Source organism: Amblyraja radiata, chromosome 1, assembly GCF_010909765.2.
Source record: "Amblyraja radiata isolate CabotCenter1 chromosome 1, sAmbRad1.1.pri, whole genome shotgun sequence".
Classification (NCBI taxonomy): Eukaryota; Metazoa; Chordata; class Chondrichthyes; order Rajiformes; family Rajidae; genus Amblyraja; species Amblyraja radiata.
The window spans coordinates 112,451,549-112,472,924 of record NC_045956.1 but is presented as its reverse complement, the minus strand read 5'-3'; the positions used below and the strand labels follow the sequence as shown (position 1 = coordinate 112,472,924).

At 41.7% G+C, this 21,376-nt stretch overlaps 1 protein-coding gene across 1 annotated transcript in view; it reads left to right on the top strand.

Moving 5' to 3' along the window:
* sgcz (sarcoglycan zeta) overlaps positions 1-21,376 on the top strand; it is a 220,120-nt gene that overhangs the window by 111,112 nt on the left and 87,632 nt on the right. Inside the window, exon 4 of the mRNA XM_033034510.1 lies at positions 18,570-18,692. Within this exon, the coding sequence (XP_032890401.1) occupies positions 18,570-18,692 (123 nt within the window). The remainder of the gene's footprint in view (positions 1-18,569; positions 18,693-21,376) is intronic.

Sequence of the window (21,376 nt, the reverse complement as noted above, 5' to 3'; positions counted from 1 at the left end):
ACCCAGCAGATTTCAGTCATGTAGATGGTGGAAAGGTTATGATGGTTAAAAAGATTCTATCCAAAGCGTCACAAAGCTTGCACAATCTTCTTATGTTATGTTAATATATCTAATCGAGTATTGCTTCTGATCAGTGGGGATCTCCAAGATATCAAGTGAAGTCGGGTTGCTACTGTTGTTGAAGATCAGATTGAAAGAATTGTCTTTCACTTCATATTATTACTTGACACAGGGGAGAATATTTATCTGACATTACCTAAAGCCTGTTTTTTTTCGTGCAAATCCTGTTTTGTTCTAAAAAGAATTGTCAACAAAGCTGAATATTGTAAAACTCCTCACCAAAACAAAAATACAATCCTGGTATTTAATAAATGGTTACTGAAAAATGTGCTTGATTGTAGTGCTGGGGTTGCTCCTCTGAGGAACGGTGATTTGTACTTGCATTCTTTTACCATTCATGTTCGTGGACAGAAAATAATTTATGGCTCGGAGATTAATTTGTATTTCTACCAATCGAAGCTTTTTTTTCAATGTTGAATTTGTTCCTCAAATTTCCGTAACTTTACTTCAACTTGAGCTTTGTGCATTGTTGCAATTACATTAGACATTGCCTTTCTCTAATTGCCCCCGAGGGAAGGCTATGGGTTTTCATTTTGAATTGCGGTATTCTGTGTGGTCAACTTGCTTCCATCATGAACTTACACAGCTCCCTCTTTAAACATCCAATGTTAACCTCTTCGGCTTGGTACGGTATGGTAGTTTATTTGTCACATGTACCGAGGACAGTGAAATTCATTCTTGTATACAGTTCAGTACAAGTATTACTATACATAAGCACTTAGATATATATTAGATAAGCATTTCAGATGCAGTCCAAGCGTATAGCAGTAGTACACTGAGACTGTATTCAGAGTTTTCAGATTCATGCCATTCTCGTCCCAAAGTTGTAAGTGCAGGGATCTTGATCTGATCATGAAGGTCATAAGGTCATAAGTGATAGGAGTAGAATTAGGCCATTTGGCCCATCAAGTCTACTCCGCCATTCAATCATGACTGATCTATCTCTCCCTCCTAAGCCCATTCTCCTACTTTATCCCCACAACCTCTGACAACTGTACTAATTAGAAATCTATCTATATCTGCCTTAAAAATATCCACTGACTTGGCCTCTAAACCCTGCTGCTATGTAAGCTGCTGCTGAGATTAAAAATAAAATATATTACTTTCTTGACATGTGTACATAATGATGTTATAGTGTCATAGAATTATTATGTAATTGGGATCCATTCAGCCTAAATATCAGATTCTTGTTGAGTCGACATATCCCCAATTCTTTCCCCATTGCTGTGCAAATTATCAGCTAGTGAAGGGTTTTCCTTGCAAGTAGCAATAGCGACAGAAGTGTGGCAGAGAGAGATCTCAGGCCTGTAGACTACTTTTGTCCAAACATCCGTCAATTTAGTTTATTGTCACGTGTACCGAGGTACAGTGAAAAGCTTTTGTTGCGTGCTAACCAGTCAACAGAAAGACAATGCATGATAAGTTTGTAGCGTGTAGCTCCATGATAAGGGGATAAGGTTTATTGCAAGGTAAAGCCAGTAAAATTTAATCAAGAATAGTTTGATGGTCACCAATGTAGATAGTAGTTGAGCACTACAGCTGTGGTAGGATGATTCAGTTGCCTGATAACAGCTGGGAATAAACTGTCCCTGGTGTTGTGCATTTTCACACTACTGTGCTGGTGTGCTAGGAAGTAGAGGCGTCAGTGTGCCCTCCCCTTTGCCCTCCCCTTTGCCCTCCCCTTGTGAGAACACAACAAGCACCTATCCTTTACAGGCATTGTCATACTGAGCGGACAGAGCCTCTGTACTATCACTGCTTCTGCCTGATGGGAGAGGGGGAAGAGGGAGTGGCCAGGGTGCGACTCAACCTTGATTACGCTGCTGTCCTTGTTGAGGCAGCTTGAGGCATACATGGAGTCAATAGGAGGTTGGTTTGTGTGATGGTCTTGGCTGACAATTCGCTGCAATGTCTTGTGGCCTTGGTTGGAGCTGTTCCCAAACAAAGCTGTTATGCTTCCTGATAAAATGTTTTCTATAGTAGAGAAAGATATTAATTCGCTTGTTGGAAGGGGACACGTGTGACTGAGGGCACCTTCCATTTCCAGTGGAGATTATTGTCTGGTGGCTGCATTAGTAAGTGGCTGCCAAATGGATTTAATTTCAGTCAAGCGTGAGGTTAAATATGTGGGGAGGTAAAATAATGAAAATATGTGATAAATAGAATTACACTGAGAATGCATAGCAATAGAAAATCCTGGATCCACAGATCACTGGCGTAATCAAAGCAGGCAGATAAGGTGATGAAGAATGGTGGGGAGGCAGGCTGCAATGCTAGGAAGGTTGTGATAACATGAGATAATTTATGAGGAAATTGCCACAGTCGGAGAATTATGGTTGTAAGATGTAAATGGGGGATAAGGTTTTATTTAGAGCAAGAATACTGAAGAGACAGTTAATTAACAATAGGAAAGACCTCAAATTAAAAACGTATTTACCCTGACAGCTTGGGGACATGATAGGTAGAAGGATTAGAGGAATCATTTTTATCAACCAAATGGCAATGAAGGTCGGTATTATTTACCTCTAAGAGTAGAGGTGGTAAACATCATCAGGTATTGTATAGTGTATGATAACATTTTTATGTATATTTGTACATAAAAAATATACACAAGAAATACAGTACAAGAGGTACCAGTCCAAAAAAATATTGTTGGTCACCAGAAGACCCTCACCCTTTAAGATTAGGGATTGAGTTTCCTTGCATTGAATGGCCTCCTCCTTAAACATGGTTTTCTTTGATTTTGCAATCACAGTTTAGCACTGATCCAGTTTGATTTCTTGAGGTCAGCCTTAACAACATATTGTAGCAACCTGAGGGAAACTGAAAAGTCAGTGTGTCCTAGAGACTTTTGTGTTTCCAGTGCAGATAAATAAGCTGGTGGTTGCACAAACGGGTAAGTGGGTGAGTTCCTCTGGGACACGGTGTCACCTCTGTTATTGGGAAATGTAATGCTGCGATTCAACAAAAATTGTCCTCAACCCATTTCAATGGTTCATTATTGTACCCAGGATACAGTGACATTCTTTTTTTTGCATACAGATCGGTAAAGTATTACTATACATTAGCACAGTTTTCATCAGTATAAGTTCAAGGAGCAGAATAAGGCCATTCAGCCCATCAAGTCTACTCTACAATTCAATCATGGCCGATCTATCTTACCCTCTCAACCCCATTCTTCCGCCTTCATCCCATAACCCCTGGCACCCATACTAATCAATAATCTGTCATTCTCTACCTTAAAAATATCCATTGACTTGGCCCCCACAGCCATCTGTGGCAATGAATTCCAGGGACCAGGCTCAGAGGCTTCCTTAGTCATAGAGTCATAGAGTCATAGAGTGATACAGAGTGGAAACAGGCCCTTTGGCCTAACTTGCCCACACCGGCCAACGTGTCCCAGCTACATTAGTCACACCTGCCAGCATTTGGTCCATACCCCTCCAAACCTGTCCTATCCATGTAGGATCCTTCCTGAGGATGGGCTGCACGGCTCTGCAGCGGAAGAGTCAGGCCTGCTGCTGGGCAATAGACACATCACCACGGCCTGCCAGTTGTCGACCAGTTGAATGAAAAGGCATTGCACTTGCTCACTGCTCCATTCAGTTCATATTCACAACATATAGTTCAATTTGTGGCAAAGAAATAATTTTTTTTAAATCATTTATATAAACAAAATCTGAATTAATGTCATTGAATTGTTATTGCAATATCTTCAGCAGTGATGGAATAGGTCAAGGAAAAATAAATAAATGGGAAAGTCAACTGGAGAAGAAATGATTTAAGTCAGTTGAACAAATATCAGCCTCAGTTATATCAAAAGCAAGGCCTAGCAGGTAAAACAAAAAATAAAAAATTGCAAAGCCTTCAAAGACAGTCATCTAAATATTCTATCACGTAGCGCTATGTTTTACTTTGTGTGATGGTAGTGAGTATTCAGAAATTAGATGCAGATTGCCCCATGTATGTACACTCGGAGATCACTAGGCAGCAGGCCGTCAGCGTGAATCCTGCTCAAACTTGTTTTGTGCAGTTGTTTCTCACAAATGTAAGTTTTCTCTGGAGAACTGAGAGTTGCTGTAGAGTCTACTCGGGCAGTTGCGTAGAGTCCTCCTGCCTATATGCAAGAAGGAGTACGGCCAGGGGGTCTAATTTTACCAAAGTGAGTGCGAGGGATGAAGCGATCAGCCTCTTTGATGGTGGAGGAGCAACGGCCAATTTGATCCTGCAGTGGACACAAGCTGGTTATTGTTAGAAGGTGACTTCCTCAAACTAGCCTTGCTGAAGTCCCTGCATATGATGGACAAGGTGTTGGGATATGGCCTTTGGAGTTTGTTGACCATACCATTCAGTTCCTCCAGTACTAGCAGCTGTCATGATCTTGGAGGTAAAGTCCCTCGGGAGATAGAAGAGATGATATTTCACTTTTAGATGTTCCAGGTGCAGGGAGCAGGAGCTGGACATGTAGACAAGTAGAGTTTATCTTGAGGTAATCCGGTACACGTGAAAGATCGAGAAAACTTTGGCCTGGAGGACTCAGTCTGGAGAGTTTAGGTGAGCCATGTCTCTGTGAAACATAGAACACAGCATTCCCACATATCTCTTTGGTGAAGCAATCTTGCCTGGAAATCCTCAATCTTAATTTCTAGAGACTATACATAGGCCAATAGGATGCTAGTGAGGGGTAGGATTGTGGTCTCAGTGGCTTCATTATTTCTCGCAGGCAGCCTGATAACCATGTTCAGACACAATGGAGGCCTCGCCAGTGCTTCCAGATACTCTGATCAGTGTCTATGTAGGCTCAGCGATTCCTCTACTGTCTTTGATTTCTCTGCCATCGGGAACTCCATTGCCATCAGGAATTCACAACAACACACTCTATTTAAATGGACTATCAGCCTGTCTGTTCAGGCACTGATTTGTGCTGCTTATTTTAATTTAAGAAGCTCAAAATGACGATATTGAATCTTGACCTGTTCTGCTGCTTATAAAATATCACACAATCTGCCGCCATTTTGTTTAGAAGGCACAGGAGCCTGAGAAACATTAACATCCAGGTTCAGAAACATCTTCTTCCCATCAATCACCGCATTCTTGAACCACCCTGCACAACCTTGACCACAACCCTCCCTCAGCACTGAATCACTACAGATTTTGCACTACTATTGTTGCTACTCACACGTTGATTTTGCACTATAATGTATTTATATTTATTGTTGTTGTTGCATCTAATGTGGCTCCAAGGCTGCAGTCAGTGAGAACTTGGTTGTTCCAGTTCATATACAGAGCATAAGACAAATAAACACTCTTGTGGACATTACATGTTTCAACCTGGAAGACCTCCCCTGTCTTGCACAATACCTTAAACATTGTGGTCTTGGAGGGAAGGATGCTCCTCAAACTGCGGAGCATCCTGGATAATACAGCTCACCCCCTCCATCACACACTGGTGCACCTTCAGCAACAGACTGATTCCACCAAGATGCAGGACAGAACGCCACAGGAGATCCTTCTTCCCTGTGGCTATCAAACTTTACAACTCCTTGCCCTTCTGTTGTGAGATAGGCTGAGACTGACTCCCCCCCCCCCCCCCCCCCCCCCCCCCCCCCCCCCCCCCCCCCCCACCGCCCCCCCACCCACCAATCTTTGCACATCTACCAAGCCTTTCCACTCATCACTTTAATTTCATGTTTCATGTATTTTGTGTTTTTATGACTGTTGGCAGATCAATTTCCCTCCTGGGATAAATAAAGTTTTATTGTATCATCATATCACATCGTACATCATGCACAGAGCAGTACACCTGCCTGGAAACCTGGCACAATATTGGTCCAGGCCCCCACACATCGGCATGTAGCACAGAAATAGGATCTTCAGCCAACCCTGTATATCAATTACCCATCTGTACTCATCGCAATTATCAACACTTGGCCCATCGCTTACCTTGATGTTTCAAGTTCTCATCCTGAGATTACTTACACGTCATGAGAATACTATCACCACCATCTTCCCAGGCTTAACAAAAGTTGCTTGATGAGTTAAAATGATTCGGCTTTTGGTTAAATCTGTCACTTTTCAATGAAAGGGTACAGATGTACCCCAATAGCGAGAGATCTCTGGATAGTTATAGATTCATAGTTAAAAGATGGTAAGAGGAGGCTTATGATAGATGTTAGCTTCATAAGACATCAATAATGCAAGCAGAGATTATGGAGGAGAACTGATAGAGGAATGAAATGGCATTAAAGTGAATGCATGAGAAAAGATAACTGGGAATATTAATGGGAACACTAAACTCTAGAAAACAAAGTCAAAGAACATAAGGGAGATGAGACTGCGGCATTAAAAAAATACTTTGTATCTCTATTCATAACGGAGAATGCTGCCAATGGTATAACATTGAAGAAGAAGACATGAAGAAAAGAAAATAACAGTACAGTTGGCTGTGCTTAAACTAGCAAAGTAACTAATTCAGGTTTACTCTCCTGTTTTACTGAAGAAAGTGACATGAAATGATGAAGCTCTGGCAACTACCTTTCAAATGACTGTGGGGGAAAAGCTGGTATTACAGTATTAAGGAATTGGAAATGTTACACTCTGAAAAAAGAGGTGAAAAAGTAAATCAAAAAAGCACTGGTCATCTAGTCTCACGCTATCAGTAGGAAAACCTGTGGAGACAATAATCCAAAACAAAATTAATTGTCGCTTGGAAGAACAGTGATTAATATCTGACAGCCAACAGGGATTTATTAAGGTCAAATTGTGGCTGGCTAATTTTATTGAGTTCTTCAATGAAGTAACATAAAGATTAATGAAGGCAGAGTTGTTGAATGTATGTTGAATTTCAAAGGAGTTTGATAAAGTATCAAGTAATAACCTTTGAGGAAAACTGAAGCCTTACACTTGCTCAGGTCTTGGGAATATAATTTTGAAATTTGTGGATTCAGGTCACAGAGAGAAGTGTTAAATTGGCAGAAACATTAAAATTTAATGCCAAGAAGGATGAAGTGACTTCCATTGGAATGAAAGATAAGAAGAGGCAGTGTTAACCGAATGGTGAAATAATGCACAGACATATGTAAGTACATCCACAAAAGCTACTTCCTGCGCCCCCCCCCCCCCCCCCCCCACACACATCAGTCTGAAAAACTGGAAATGTTTGGCTGTGCCGAACATAATGACAAGATAAGCGAATCTCGTCTGCCTTCACATGAACCATATCACTCCATACCCAGCATATCCATGTGCCGATCTGAAAACCTCTTAAATACCAATATCATGTCTGTCTCCACCACCACCCCTGGCAGCGGGTTCCCACCACTCACCACCCTCTATTGGGTGGGAGATTGCAACTTCACGTGGTCCGCCCTGTTTCGACAAATGCAATCAACCTGGCGTGCACAATCAAGTAAGATCAAATAGTACAAGTTGTCCTACAACTTTAGGTTGTGCATGCCATATGCAAGATGAAGACCACCCTCTATGTAAAAAAAAGCTGCCCCACACATCTCCTTTAATTTTCTCGCCTTTAAGATATGCCCTCTTTGTCCTTTAACTGTTGACTTATTGAGAAGCAGACCAAGCTGCACAACCCACAGGAACCATTCCTTGTCCTATTTCCTCTGTAGCCAGCTTCATTTTAATACATATTGATTAATACACTGTTTAATTACTTTTTGCCTGCATTTGTTGTGCCAAAAATAAATGCAATTTGTTTTTTGTTTGTGAGTTAAGTGTGTGCACAGCAAGATGAATATATTTGGCTACGATTGAGAGTGATATACTTTATCCCATTTTCAGATGATAGCTGATAAATATAATCAATCAGTAATTAATTTAAAAGTGATCGGGCAGTTACAAATAAAATCCAGTACATTTGATTGAGCAATTTAACTTTGCTAATTTGTGCACAGATAATGTTAAGAGGAATCCAATACATTAATATGGGGCCTGGTATCTTGTGTGAGAGTTATGGTAATTATGTGCTATAGACTTGCTCTCCTTGGTGAATGCATGGAAACTATTCAACTGTGGTTTCATTTTGACCTTATCAATCTTTCTTTAATTTGATTTGAAAGTTAAGTTCAGGACTTGAAATAGACTGTTCTTGGTCATTACATCAGCAAAGACCGGATTTTGTAACTTAATATCTCAATATTCACTTAATTTCCCCTGAGTTCGAGAAGTTGAACTAGACTTTTTTTCATCATTCTAGCTTTTTTTTAATCAGATAATTAAAATGTTATTAATTTCATTAACATTACATCAGACACAAAATCATTTTTTGTTTAAAAAGCAGTATCCTTATCATCAGTGTTTAATCATCTCTTTGAAAGGAAACTTTAGAGATGGAGCTTTAGAAGATTGCCTTCTTCAAAGTTAATTTGAGGGAGGCTTCATTATTCAATATTGTGCTTCTCCAATGTGCTGTATGGTTTAAGCCAATTAATTGGATGCTATCTTAATTGGGAGTGACATTCATTGGCACAGATGAAGCTGCAAGGTCAGATAGCTGCATGCTGCTCAGAATATAGATTTAGCTCTTTTCTTGTACACTGCTTCACTGAATTGAAATTGCCAAACAATTCTCTGCCACAAATTGCTGAATGCCGAAGACTGAATAGAGGTATGCCAAATGGAGTTGGCAAGACATTCCTTCCCACAAAGCTGAACAAATGGTGTTTTGCTTTTGAACATGGACCTAAACTGGAGTAGAGTCCAATTGCACCCACTTCAAGGGTTATCAACATCTGATGGGAAATTTCACCCTAGATTTTCCAGCAGAAAGTCTCTCTTATGTGGTGAACATTAGTCGAACATTCAATATTTATCTTTGGTTTGACTTTCAACACCAATAATCTAACCCCAACAACCATCAAAATGATAGATTTTTTTTCCCTTGCAGAATATCCAACTTTTACAAATCCTTCTGTTGCCTCGCTGTTTATCATATACATTTCTCCATAATGGATCTGAGTCTTTACTTGCACCTTCATGAACTGTTTAGGACTCAATGCTGACAGCAAATGGGGGATTTGTCTGGACCTAACATTGGATGGCGTGCAATTGGACTATTATATCAGAGACACCACAGGCAGCCATTGAGACCATGAGGATGCATTGGAAGGTTTAACACCAGTGCCACATTGTATACTTTGCTGTGTATTACTCTTTTAGAGAGACTGCTAATGTCCACACGTAAATATTTCTTTTATTTCTCCTTCAGCCCGCAGAGGCAGGCAGAGCAGCAGGGCGCATTGCTATTTTCTCAGGCTTTCTAAAAGTGCAGGCATTCGTAGACTGCATTCATTGTATGTTATTACTTACATAGAAACATAGAAAATAGGTGCAGGAGTAGGCCATTCGGCCCTTCGAGCCTGCACCGCCATTCAATATGATCATGGCAGATCATCCAACTCAGTATCCCGTACCTACCCTCTCTCCATACCCCCTGATCCCTTTAGCCACAAGGGCCACATCTAACTCCCTCTTAAATATAGCCAATGAATCGGCCTCAACTACTTTCTGTGGCAGAGGATTCCACAGATTCACCACTCTCTACGTGAAAAAAAAAATTCTCATCTCGGTCCTAAAAGACTTCCCCTTTATCCTTAAACTGTGACCCCTTGTTCTGGACTTCCCCAACATCGGGAACAATCTTCTTGCTTCTAGCCTGTCCAACCCCAGGTGTGGTCTCACCAAGGCCCTGTACTACTGCAGTAGAACCTCACTGCTCCTATACTCAAATCCTTTTGCTATGAATGCTAACATACCATTCTATTTCTTCACTGCCTGCTGCACCTGCATGCCTACTTTCAATGACTGGCGTACCATGACACCCAGGTCTCGTTGCATCTCCCCTTTTCCTAATCGGCCACCATTCAGAGAATAGTCTACTTTCCTGTTCTTGCCACCAAAGTGGATAACCTCACATTTATCCACATTATACTGCATCTGCCATGCACTTGCCCACTCACCCAACCTATCCAAGTCACCTTGCAGCCTCCTAGCATCCTCCTCACAGCTAACACTGCCCCCCAGCTACGTGTCATCCGCAAACTTGGAGATGTTGCATTCAATTCCCTTGTCCAAATCATTAATATTTATTGTAAATAGCTGTAAATACTTACAAGGATCTACCAGGCAATTCCTTGCCAGGAACAGCCTGGCTCTCATTCCAGAGATTGTATGTTCCCATTAGCACCAGAAGCATGTTACCTGTGCATAATGTTTTTTGCCAACCTGTCCATGCCACCCTGAGCACACTTTCCCTTCTCGCATCAGTTCTACATTCTTTCATGAAAAACTTTTCATGAGCACACTACAGTAGCTCTAAGAGTTGTGCAGGAAGGAACTGCAGATGATGATTTACACCGAAGATGGACACAAAATGCTGGAGTACCTCAGCAGGTCAGGCATCATCTCTGCATAAAAGGAATTGGTGATGTTTTGAGTCAGAATCCTTCTTCAGACTTCTCCTGAGATGCTCCCTGACCCTCTGAGTTACTCCAGCATGTTGTGCCTCTCTTAGCTGTAAGAATTGTGCTCATTGTTTATGTGCACATTGCTTTAAAGATTTATGCTCAAGGCGTCAAGTCAAACTATGACATTTCAGGCTGGGAGTCCTCTTCAGACAGACTTGAATCAGTCTGACGAAGGGTCCCAACCTGAAAAGTCACCTATCCATGTTCTCTAGAGATGCTGCTTGACCGGCTGAGTTACTCCAGCACTATGTGTACCTTTTGTGTAAACCTGCATCTGGAGATCCTTGTTACTAAGGTTGTTTTGGAAGCCTTCCTCTAGCCTTCATGGAACTTTTAAGAACAGTGTTATGGTGGATACAGTATTATGGTATTACCACTTGTAACAATGAGCACATTTGTAGCCTTTTTTTCACCTGTATTAATTCCAGACTCAAACTACTTTCCAATAATACAATCTGGTTTTAACTGATTATAGATAGATAACTGCTCAAACAATTCCAGTTAGAATCAAATACACAGGACAAGATGTTAAGAAGTCCCTTGTGCCAATAGGTGGGGAGCATTTCACGACATTCGTTGATTGTTGAGAGTGGTAGACGCTCAACATCGGTGGGGGGGCGGGGGGGGAGTGGATACGTATATCTTGGCCTGGGTAACCTTCAGGACAGTTGGGCACAGGACACATCATCAGTAGTGTACCCTTGCATCACTGGGTGTTTCGGCCTTTTAACACTATACACCCTCCACAAGGGCGGCCCGCTGCAGGATGATCAGCCCTCAGCGCGTGTCCCGTGTCAAACCGTCCCAAAGATTCACCCTGAAATACTTGGGGCCCAGCATGGGTCTTTCCGCTTGAGCCAAATCCACCGGCTGCTTCTTTCAGCCGCCTCTGAGAGTGATCTTATGGTCTTCCGCAGAGCCTGACCGTGGATTCCAAGCTCCTTCAGCAGTCTGATGGTAGATGACGCAACAAATCCTCTGCATCCCACTTCAACTGGATAGACTTTGGTGTTCCAGCCACGCCGCGTTGCCTCTGCTGCAAGCTCTGCGTAACGCAGCTTCTTACGCTCATAGGCCTCCTCAACAGAGTTCTCCCATGGAACTGTGAGCTCTATGATGTAAGCAGTCTTCTGTGAAGGGGACCAGAACACCAAGTCTGGCCTGAGGTTGGTGGAAGCAATTTCAGGTGGAAAAACTAGTTGTCGGCCGATGTCCGCCAGCATCCTCCAGTAGCGGGCCCTGCATAGGTTTCCTTCTTCTGATCTGGTGGAAGGATGTTTAGATGTTTTCTGTCCTTCTCGGACAAAGGTTGTTGCCCTTAGGGGGGGGGGGGGGTTGCTTGCTCTCGGAGGCAAGGAGTTGGTCGCACACCGCTTGTTCTCAAGGGCTGATGCCAGGCTTTTTAGTACCTGATTATGCCGCCACGTGTATCTCCCTTGCGTGAGGCTGGTCTTGCAGCCTACCATGATGTGTTTGAGGGTCGCTGGAGTTGGGCAGAGGGCACAGGTTGGATCCTCGCCGTACCACTGATGGAGGTTCTTTGGTGATGGAAGCACGTCATAAGTCGCTCTGATGATGAAGCTGATCTTGCTTGCTTCCATTTCCCATAGTTCTTTCCAGCTGATCTTCCTCCGCTCCACACCTTCCCACTGCATCCATTGCCCCTGTTTGGCAAGAGAGACCGCCTTTGCACTTCTTGCGGCCTCCTCTTGTCGCCGCACCTCCTCGACCACCAATGTCCTCCGCTCTGATGTTGTGGCCTTTCGCCAAGTTGGTTTACTTGTCGTAAGGCCAAAGCCTCCTCTTCCCTGCTGGACTTGCCCCACGATGTCTTTGTGTCTCAGGGCTGATGAAGCTTGCTGTACTGCATCAGATGGTGTCCACTTCCGGCCAGTTACTAGGGGCGGCGCAACAGCACTGATGGTCTTGTCTCTAGAGTCCCTCAGTGTCATCTGAAGTCTTACTTTAGAACACTTGTATTCCTCTGTTAGACTAGTGAGAGGTAGTTCCAGGACCCCTTTGCCATATAGGCCGATGTTAGTTAGACATCGTGGGACCCCGAGCCATTTCTTCGCGTATGAAGTTATGGTTCGCTCCATCTTCTCCACAGTTGTTATTGGGGCTTCATAAATGGTCAGTGGCCACATTGTCCGAGGAAGGAGTCCAAACTGTAGGCACCAGATCTATAAAATTGATTTAGTTGGATTTATCATATAAGGTTGAATCGTCATGACTGCAAATTAGAAACTACAGAAAGAAATGGTGGAAATTGAATAATTATAAAATATTTCTGACATGAGTAATAGTCTAAGTGTAATCAAAACCATTGCAATGTATGTCTTGCATCATTGTGGGAGCACAATCCACAGAGGGCTGCTATATATAAGGTTGTGGCTGTTACAGGGAAAGTACTACCTTTTCAAGACAACTGTGAATGTGGAGTAAACATGACATTACTAACTACCACATCCCTTTGCATTTCTCAGGATAAAAATAATGCAAAACATAAGTGAGTAGTGAACAAAATGGAGGCTTTCAGTGTTGTTATTTCAGGATAAGAAAAACAAAGGGAAAGTGAAGAATTAATAATTAACAGCATTGAACAATTGAAGGTTGAGGAGAGACCTGATAGAAGTATATGTTAAATTATGGGAGGCTTAGATAGTATAGATAGACAGAAACTTTTTTCCCAGAATGGAAATGTTAAAGTCTAGACATAGCTTTAAGGTGAGAAGGCAAAATTTAAAGGAGATGTGAGGGGCATGTGTTTTACACAGAGGGTGGTGATGCCCCGAACGGGTTGCTGCAGGTGGTGGTTGAAGCAGATACGGTAATGGCATTTCAGAGGCTTTTAGATCACCATGTGGAAATGCAGGAAATGGAGGGATATGGCTCACGTGCAGGCAGAAGAGATTAGTTTAACATGGCATTATGTTTGGCACGGACATTGTGGGCTGAACGATCCCTTCCAGTGTTGTACTGTTCTATGTCAATTAACACATGTTTATGCTGTTTTCTGATGTCATGTTTAAATAATCTCAAAACATCTGCACTTGACTTTGATCAAAACACTAAAGTTTTCAACTGCATCTATTAATTTGAATTAGCGAATTAAAATATATGAGTATTTTAACATCTTGAATCCATTATTGTGATGTAGTTTATGACTGCACTGACACATGAGAACCATGCTATTCCTGATTGCAGTGGTATCCCAACTATACAACTGGAAATAGACACAAAAAGCTGGAGTAACTCAGCGGGTCAGACAGCATTTCTGAAGAAAAGGAATAGGCGATGTTCGGGTTGAGACTCTCCAGCTTCGACTTGAGTTACTCCAGCTTTTTGTGTCAATCTTCGGTTTAAACCAGCATCTGCAGTTCCTTCCTATACAACTGGGAATTTGGAATCAAGGCTGGATAATCCAAACATAACCTTTAGTAAGGCTTATGCAAACCACTTTGATGGCAAATTTTAATACCTCTGATGGAAAAGAAACAAACTTGAACTATGTGCACTGCCAAACCAGCTAATAATCTCTTTTAAATGTGAGCATTCGGTGAAATGTAAAGGTTATTTCTTACTTTATGAGACCTGCTTTGAAAACAACAGTCTATTTACAATGGTCCTTGACTATTTGTTATTTTAACGCTAGTTAGGATGCCTGACAAGAAATCCAAAAGATTTCTTGGGTAAAATCCAATGAAGGATATATCTGTTATGATAATTTGTATTGTATTGTTAGAATATGACTTCGACTTTGCTTATAATGTGATGTTAGGTATAAAGTGAGTAATAAAGGATTATTTTCAAATTGAAGGCATAGTATAACCAAATTGCTTAAATGAAACAACTGAATAAATAATTGTAGTAATACATTGCTTGATAAATAATATATAAGTTACAAGCCAATGTTCAAAGATAAGATAAAAGATACTCTAGATACTCTCCTCCGCTTAGCGGAGCTGGTGCTTATCCACAACAACTTTTCCTTTGACTCCACCCATTTCCTACAAATCCATGGCGTAGCTATTGTCACGCACGTGGGCCCCAACTAGGCCTGCCTCAATCCTTGTTCAAGGCGTACCGTGGCCCTATTCCCAAACTCTACCTCTGCTACATTGATGACTGCATTGGTGCCACCTCCTGCACCCATTCAGAACTCACTAACCATCCATTTCACCATTAACTTCCATCCAGTACTCAAATTCACCTGGACCATTTCCGACATCACCCTACCATTTCTCGACCTCACTATCTCCATCGCCTATTGACCGACATCTACTACAAACCCGCTGACTCTCTGGACTACACATCTTCCCACCCTGCTTCCTGTAAGGACTCTATCCCCTACTCCCAATGCTGCCGCATCTGCACCCAGGATGAGGTGTTTCAAACCATGGCATCAGAGATGTCCTCATTCTTTAGGGAACGGGGGTTCCCCTCTTCGACAATAGATGAGGCTCTCACCAGGGTCGCCTCTATATCCCGTAGCTCCATTCTCACTCCCCATCCCCCCACTCGTAACAAGGACAGAGTCCCCCTTGTCCTCACCTTCCACACTACCAGCCGTCACATACAACAGATAATCCTCCAACATTTTCGCCACCTCCAACAGGATCCCACCACTGTCCACATCTTCCCATCTCCTCCCTTTTCGGCTTTCCGCAGAGACTGCCCCCTCTGTAACTCCCTGGTCAATTCGTCCCTTTCCACCCAAAACACCCACTCCCCTGGTACTTTCCCTTGCAACCGCAAGAAATGCTACACTTGTTACTTTACCTCCCCCCTCGACTCCTTCCAAGGACACAAGTAGTCTTTCCAGGTGAGGCAGAGGTTCATCTGCACCTCCTCCAACCTCATCTATTGCATCCACTGTTCTAGGTGCCAACTGCTCTACATCGGTGAGACCAAGCGCAGGCTTGGCTTTCGCTTGGCCCCAACAACTCCGCTCAGTTCGCATTAACCCACCTGATCTCCCAGTGGCTCAGCACTTCAACTCCCCCTCCCATTCCGAATCCAACCTTTCTGTCCTGTGCCTCCTCCATGGCCAGAGTGAGTCCCACTGCAAATTGAAGGAGCAGCACCTCATATTTCGCATGGGTAGTTTACACCCCAGCAGTATGAACATTGACCTCCAATTTCAGGTAGTCCTTGCTTTCTCCCTCCTTCCTCTCCCCTTCCCAGCTCTCCCACAGCCCACTGTCTCCGCCTGTTCCTTTCTTCTTCCTGCCCCCCACCCCCACATCAGTCTGAAGAAGGGTCTCGACCCGAAACGTCACCTATTCCTTCGCTCCATAGATGCTGCGTCATCCGCTGAGTTTCTCCAGCATTTTTGTCTACCTAAGATAAAAGAATGCTGGCCATGTTTGATTGAGACATAAAAACTGCAGATGAGGGAATCTTGAGTAAAACACAAAGTGCTGAAGCAACTCAGTGGGTCAGGCAGCATTAGTGGAGGGAATGGACAGGGGGGTATTTTGGGTTGGAAACCTACTGAAGTGGGATCCCGGCCCATAATGTCTCTTGTCTATTCCCTCCATGGATGCTGCCTGACCTGTTGAGTTTCTCCAGCACTTTATGTTTTCATTGTCAAGTTTGTCTTTTTTTTTTAATACAGAGACATGAAGCTTCAGAATTTAAAGCAACTCAGACTGCAATGGAAGCTATTGTCAGCATTAGAAATTGTTAAAATATACCTGTGATTCCATGGAAGAGGGAAAGGTTCATGAGTCCATGAGAAACCAAACGAAAAACAATTGATAAGAGATAGGGAAGTTTGGTCAAATTTAAAGATATGAAATTAACTTAAGTATAAAATCAGAGAATTAAGAGATGATAAAAATGTGCTGATAAGAGACATCAGAAGAGTTTGTTGGATCATGTCATGAATTCCATGTACAAAGATAATTTTATCAAGTTTTTGCAAAAATGTTGGGAATGTGAAATCAACTGCCAAAATGTGCTTGTAATGGCTGCATTTCATTTGTAATAGCTGTCAGCTATATTGAACAGTGGCAAAGGTGAATTGTTCTGATATAATTCTAACAATATAAACATCATGGTTATCTCCTGTGAGATATACAGAGCAGAGACTGAAAAATGACTGTAAAGCACTACAGAAGTACCAGTAAAGCATATTTAATGTGAAGACATTCTGAATAAAGTCTTTGCTAATTCTGTCTCAACTCTGATTAGTCCCAAGATAAATCAAGAGAAAGATTAAAAAAACAGCCGATGGCTGTTTAATCCACTGCATGAAATTATACATTTCTCAATTATGCCATCATCTTGTAAATAATGTGTTGTAAATGATCAGCAAAATATGAATGTAGATGTGAGAACAAAGACAAACATATTTGAGTTTATTGTGTAAGAAAGAACTGCAGATGCAGGTTTAAACCAAAGATTGACACAAAAAATTGGAGTAACTCAGCGGGACAGGCAGCATCTCTGGAGAGAAGGAATGGGTGACATTTCGGGTCGAGACCCTTCTTCAGACTGGTTAGGGATAAGGGATACGAGAGATATAGATGGTGATGTGGAGAGATAAAGAAAAATGAGTGAAAGATATGCAAAAAAGTAACAATGATAAAGGAAACAGGCCATTGTTAGCTGTTTGTAGTGAAATTGAGAAGCCAGTGCGACGTGTGGGGGAGGGATAGAGAGAGAGAGGGAATGCCAGGGCTATCTGAAGTGAGAGAAATCAATATTCATACCACGGCTGCCCAAGCAAAATATGACATGCTGTTCCTCCAATTTATATTTAGCCTCACTCTGACAATTGAGGAGACTGAGGACAGAAAGGTCTGTGTAGGAATGAGAAGGAGAATTAAAGTGTCCAGCAACCGGCAGATCAGGTTGGTTCAGGTGGGCTGAGCAAAGTTGTTATTGTCATGTGCACAATTACGATGAGGTACAGGTACAATGGAAATCTTGCTTGCTTCAGCATCATGGCACTAGACTAAGACAAACACCAAAACAAAAACATATACATACAGTTTATTTTTTTAAATTTTAGTTTAGTTTAGTTTATGTAAGGTACAGTGAAATGCTTTTTCCTTACGTGCTGTCCAGTCAGCGGAAAGACTATACATTTTTACAATCAAGCTGCCCACAGTGTACAGATACAAGATAAAGGGATAATGTTTAGTGCAAGATAATGTCTAGAAAAGTTCATTAAAGATAGTCCGAGGGTCGGCAATAAAGTAGATGGTAGGTCAGGGCTCTTCAGTTGGTGATAGAATGGTTCAGTTTCCTGATAACAGCTGGGAACAAAATGTCACTGAATCTGGAGGTATGCGTTTTCTGACTTCTCTACCTCTTGTCTGATGGGAGAGGGGAAAGAGGGAGTGTCCAGAGTGAGACTCGTCCTTGATTATGCTGGTGGCCTTGCTGAGAGGCAATTACAAATGAAATTCATCACTGCATTTAGATTAGGATAAGAAAAACACCAATAATGATAGATTTAATAAGTGTGGTGCGTACAAGGAATCAACTACCAGAAGTACAGGGGAAAGCAGGTACAATTGTGACATTTAAAGAACACTTGGACAGGTACATGGATAGGAAAGGTTTGAAGGGATAAGGCTTGAAGAAGGGTCTGGACCCGAAACATCCTTCTCTCCAGGGATGTTGCCTGTCTGCTGAGTTACGCCAGCATTTTGTGTCTCCAGCATGTTGGAGGGATATCGGTTAGGTGCAGGCAAGTGAGACTAGGTTGGTTTGGTTGGCATGGAAGAATTGGGTCGAAGGGCCTCCTTCTGAGCTATCTAGCTCTATGACTGAGTTCAGAAGATTTTATGAATTTCATTACAGGTTTTCAGTTGTTTTAAAATTACACAGGTGTAAATGAAAATGAATAGTTCCAGAAGAGCATTTGAAGATGTTTTTACTTTTTGTTACTCTTTGCCAATGAAGCTTCTAAAAGACAAAATGTGCTTTATTTTCCTTATCTTATTCCAGGTTCTAATGCTGTAGAGGCCCAGTGCAGAAGATTTGAAGTAAAAGCAGGAGATGGCAAGAAGGTGTTATTTTCTGCAGATGAAAATGAAATTGCTATTGGAGTTGACAAACTGCGGGTAACAGGTAACACTCATTAAAATATAACACAATTCTTTCCTAATTCATCTTTTTATCTTTCATCTTTTCTGCCTTAAAGATTGAAGAACCACACCGTTCAGTTATGCATTGGGAGATGCAGGGATTAATACCATGCCAAAAAATAGTGAAATTGATTAAGAACACTGATATTGATAAGAGCAGAATGCAAACCCTTAGCCGAAGTAATCAACATTTGGTGAACGATTGGTCCTGGCAGGGATCATATGTCATCTCGTTTTTAAATGAGATTGCTCTGAAGCGATTTTCACTCTACTTTCATGTTGAAGCAGTGAGCCATATGATTTAAATTTAATCAGATGTTCCTGAAATAAACATTGGAGTCAATTTTGTATTGACTTTGCATCATTATTATTGTAAGATATGTAAAAAAGAGCCGTCATGCATCAAATTGCTAATAATCTACTCCTAAAATATGATACAATGCTATGTCACTTACTGCAGCAGTTTTTGTTTGATCACCTTTGCTGGTGAGTTTAGTTTAGTTTAGTTTAGTTTAGTTTAGTTTATTATATTGTCACGTTGTACCGAGGTACAATGAAAGGCTTTTTTGTTCCATGCGATCCAGTCAGCGATTATAGAAACATAGAAAATAGGTGCAGGAGTAGGCCATTCGGCCCTACGAGCCTGCACCGCCATTCAATATGATCATGGCTGATCATCCAACTCAGTATCCTGTACCTGCCTTCTCTCCATACCCCCTGATCCCTTTAGCCACATCTAACTCCCTCTTAAATATAGCCAATGAACTGGCCTCAACTACCTTCTGTGGCAGAGAATTCCACAGATTCACCACTCTCTGTGTGAAAAATGATTTTCTCATCTTGGTCCTAAAAGACTTCCCCCTTATCCTTAAACTGTGACCTCTTGTTCTGGACTTCCCCAACATCGGGAATAATCTTCCTGCATCTAGCCTGTCCAACCCCTTAAGAATTTTGTAAGTTTCTATAAGATCCCCCTTCAATCTTCTAAATTCTAGCGAGTACAAACCGAGTCTATCCAGTCTTTCTTCACATGAAAGTCCTGCCATCCCAGGAATCAGTCTGGCGAACCTTCTCTGTACTCCCTCTATGGCAAGAATGTCTTTCCTCAGATTAGGAGACCAAAACTGTACACAATACTCCAGGTGTGGTCTCACCAAGACCCTGTACAACTGCAGTAGAACCTCCCTGCTCTTAAACTCAAATCCTTTTGCTTATAATCCTGCTCTTATAATCAAATCATTTTGATTATAAATGACCATACATGATTATAATCAAGCCGTTCACAGTGTACAGATCCAGGATAAAGTTTATAACATTTAGTGCGATAAAGTCTGAATAAAGATTTTTAAATTGCCTCTCTACCTTAAATATAAACAGAATAGGCTGGAGCTGGTCAAGAGATAAGCCAACAACTGAGGAAAGTGAACCAGTCAGGTCAAGTTTAATAACAATGAGCATTTGTGGGAAGAATTCTGGTGAAGAACATCAACCAGTTTCTCCTCCCAGAGATGCCGCCGACCTGCTGAGCATTTCCAGAGTTTCCAGATCCTATTTCAGATTTCTGGGCGAGGTGGTGTTAACCTGATGAATTGTTTACAATGCACCTCCAATTGTCTCTCCACCAAGCCAGAGATGCTCACTGGGCTTAATGATGAATCCAGCAGAGGAATGGGAAGTTAAAGTCACTGGTATCTGAACCTGCACAGATATCCCAGTAGTGTAGAGATATGGGCCTGCTGATTCCCTAGGGAACAACCAGACATCAGTCACTTCAATTAAATCAATAAATAATAATGAACAGAAATACTTCTCATTGTTAAATATTTTTTAATGATCTTGCTGAAAATAGCTATCATGGAAATCTTTCCTTATTATTTAGTAAAATAAAATGGCTACACAATAAAATCCAGTGTTATTTTTTATCACTGTAGTTATGCCACTTTCACATTTATATATAATTTTTATTTCTAAGCAGAAACACTTCTCGGTTATAGATTATTTAGACATATATCTGATGCTGTAATTGTGCAGTTCCGCAGTTTATTTTGCAATGCCCTTCCAACCTCATTCATTTCACCAAGTCTATAATCTCCCTTGCTACATCCTTACTTCACTGAGAATAACTGCACTAAGAGTGCCACCTGGTGTCATCTCAGATGAGTAGTCATCATGGCCTACTTATTTTTCATTAGGGGCATGGATCTCCATCTGAGAGCCTTCAATTTAGTGCCAAATACTTCCCCAATTATTCCCACATATCAGGTTTGATAGTAAGCTTATCCTGGCTGTGTGAACACCAACAACTCACATCCTAATAAAGGGACCTCATATGATCTTGGTGAATGTCTGCAATGTCGGCGAGGCACGTGGTGAAATGTGCTCCTTGCGGATTTCTTGCAAGGACATATGCTCAGTAATCCCATCATTATTTGAAATGGAAGAATATAAAACAAAAATGGAAGAAGAGGAAGAAAAATGGATAGGATAGATTTAGATAATGGACAACAGATGCAAGAGTAGGCCAATCAGCCCTTCTAACCAGCACTGCCATTCAATGTGATCATGGCTGATCATCCACAATCAGTACTCCATTCCTGCCTTCTCCATATATCCCCTGACTCTGCTATCTTTAAGAGCCCTATCTAGCTCTCTCTTGAAAGTATCCAG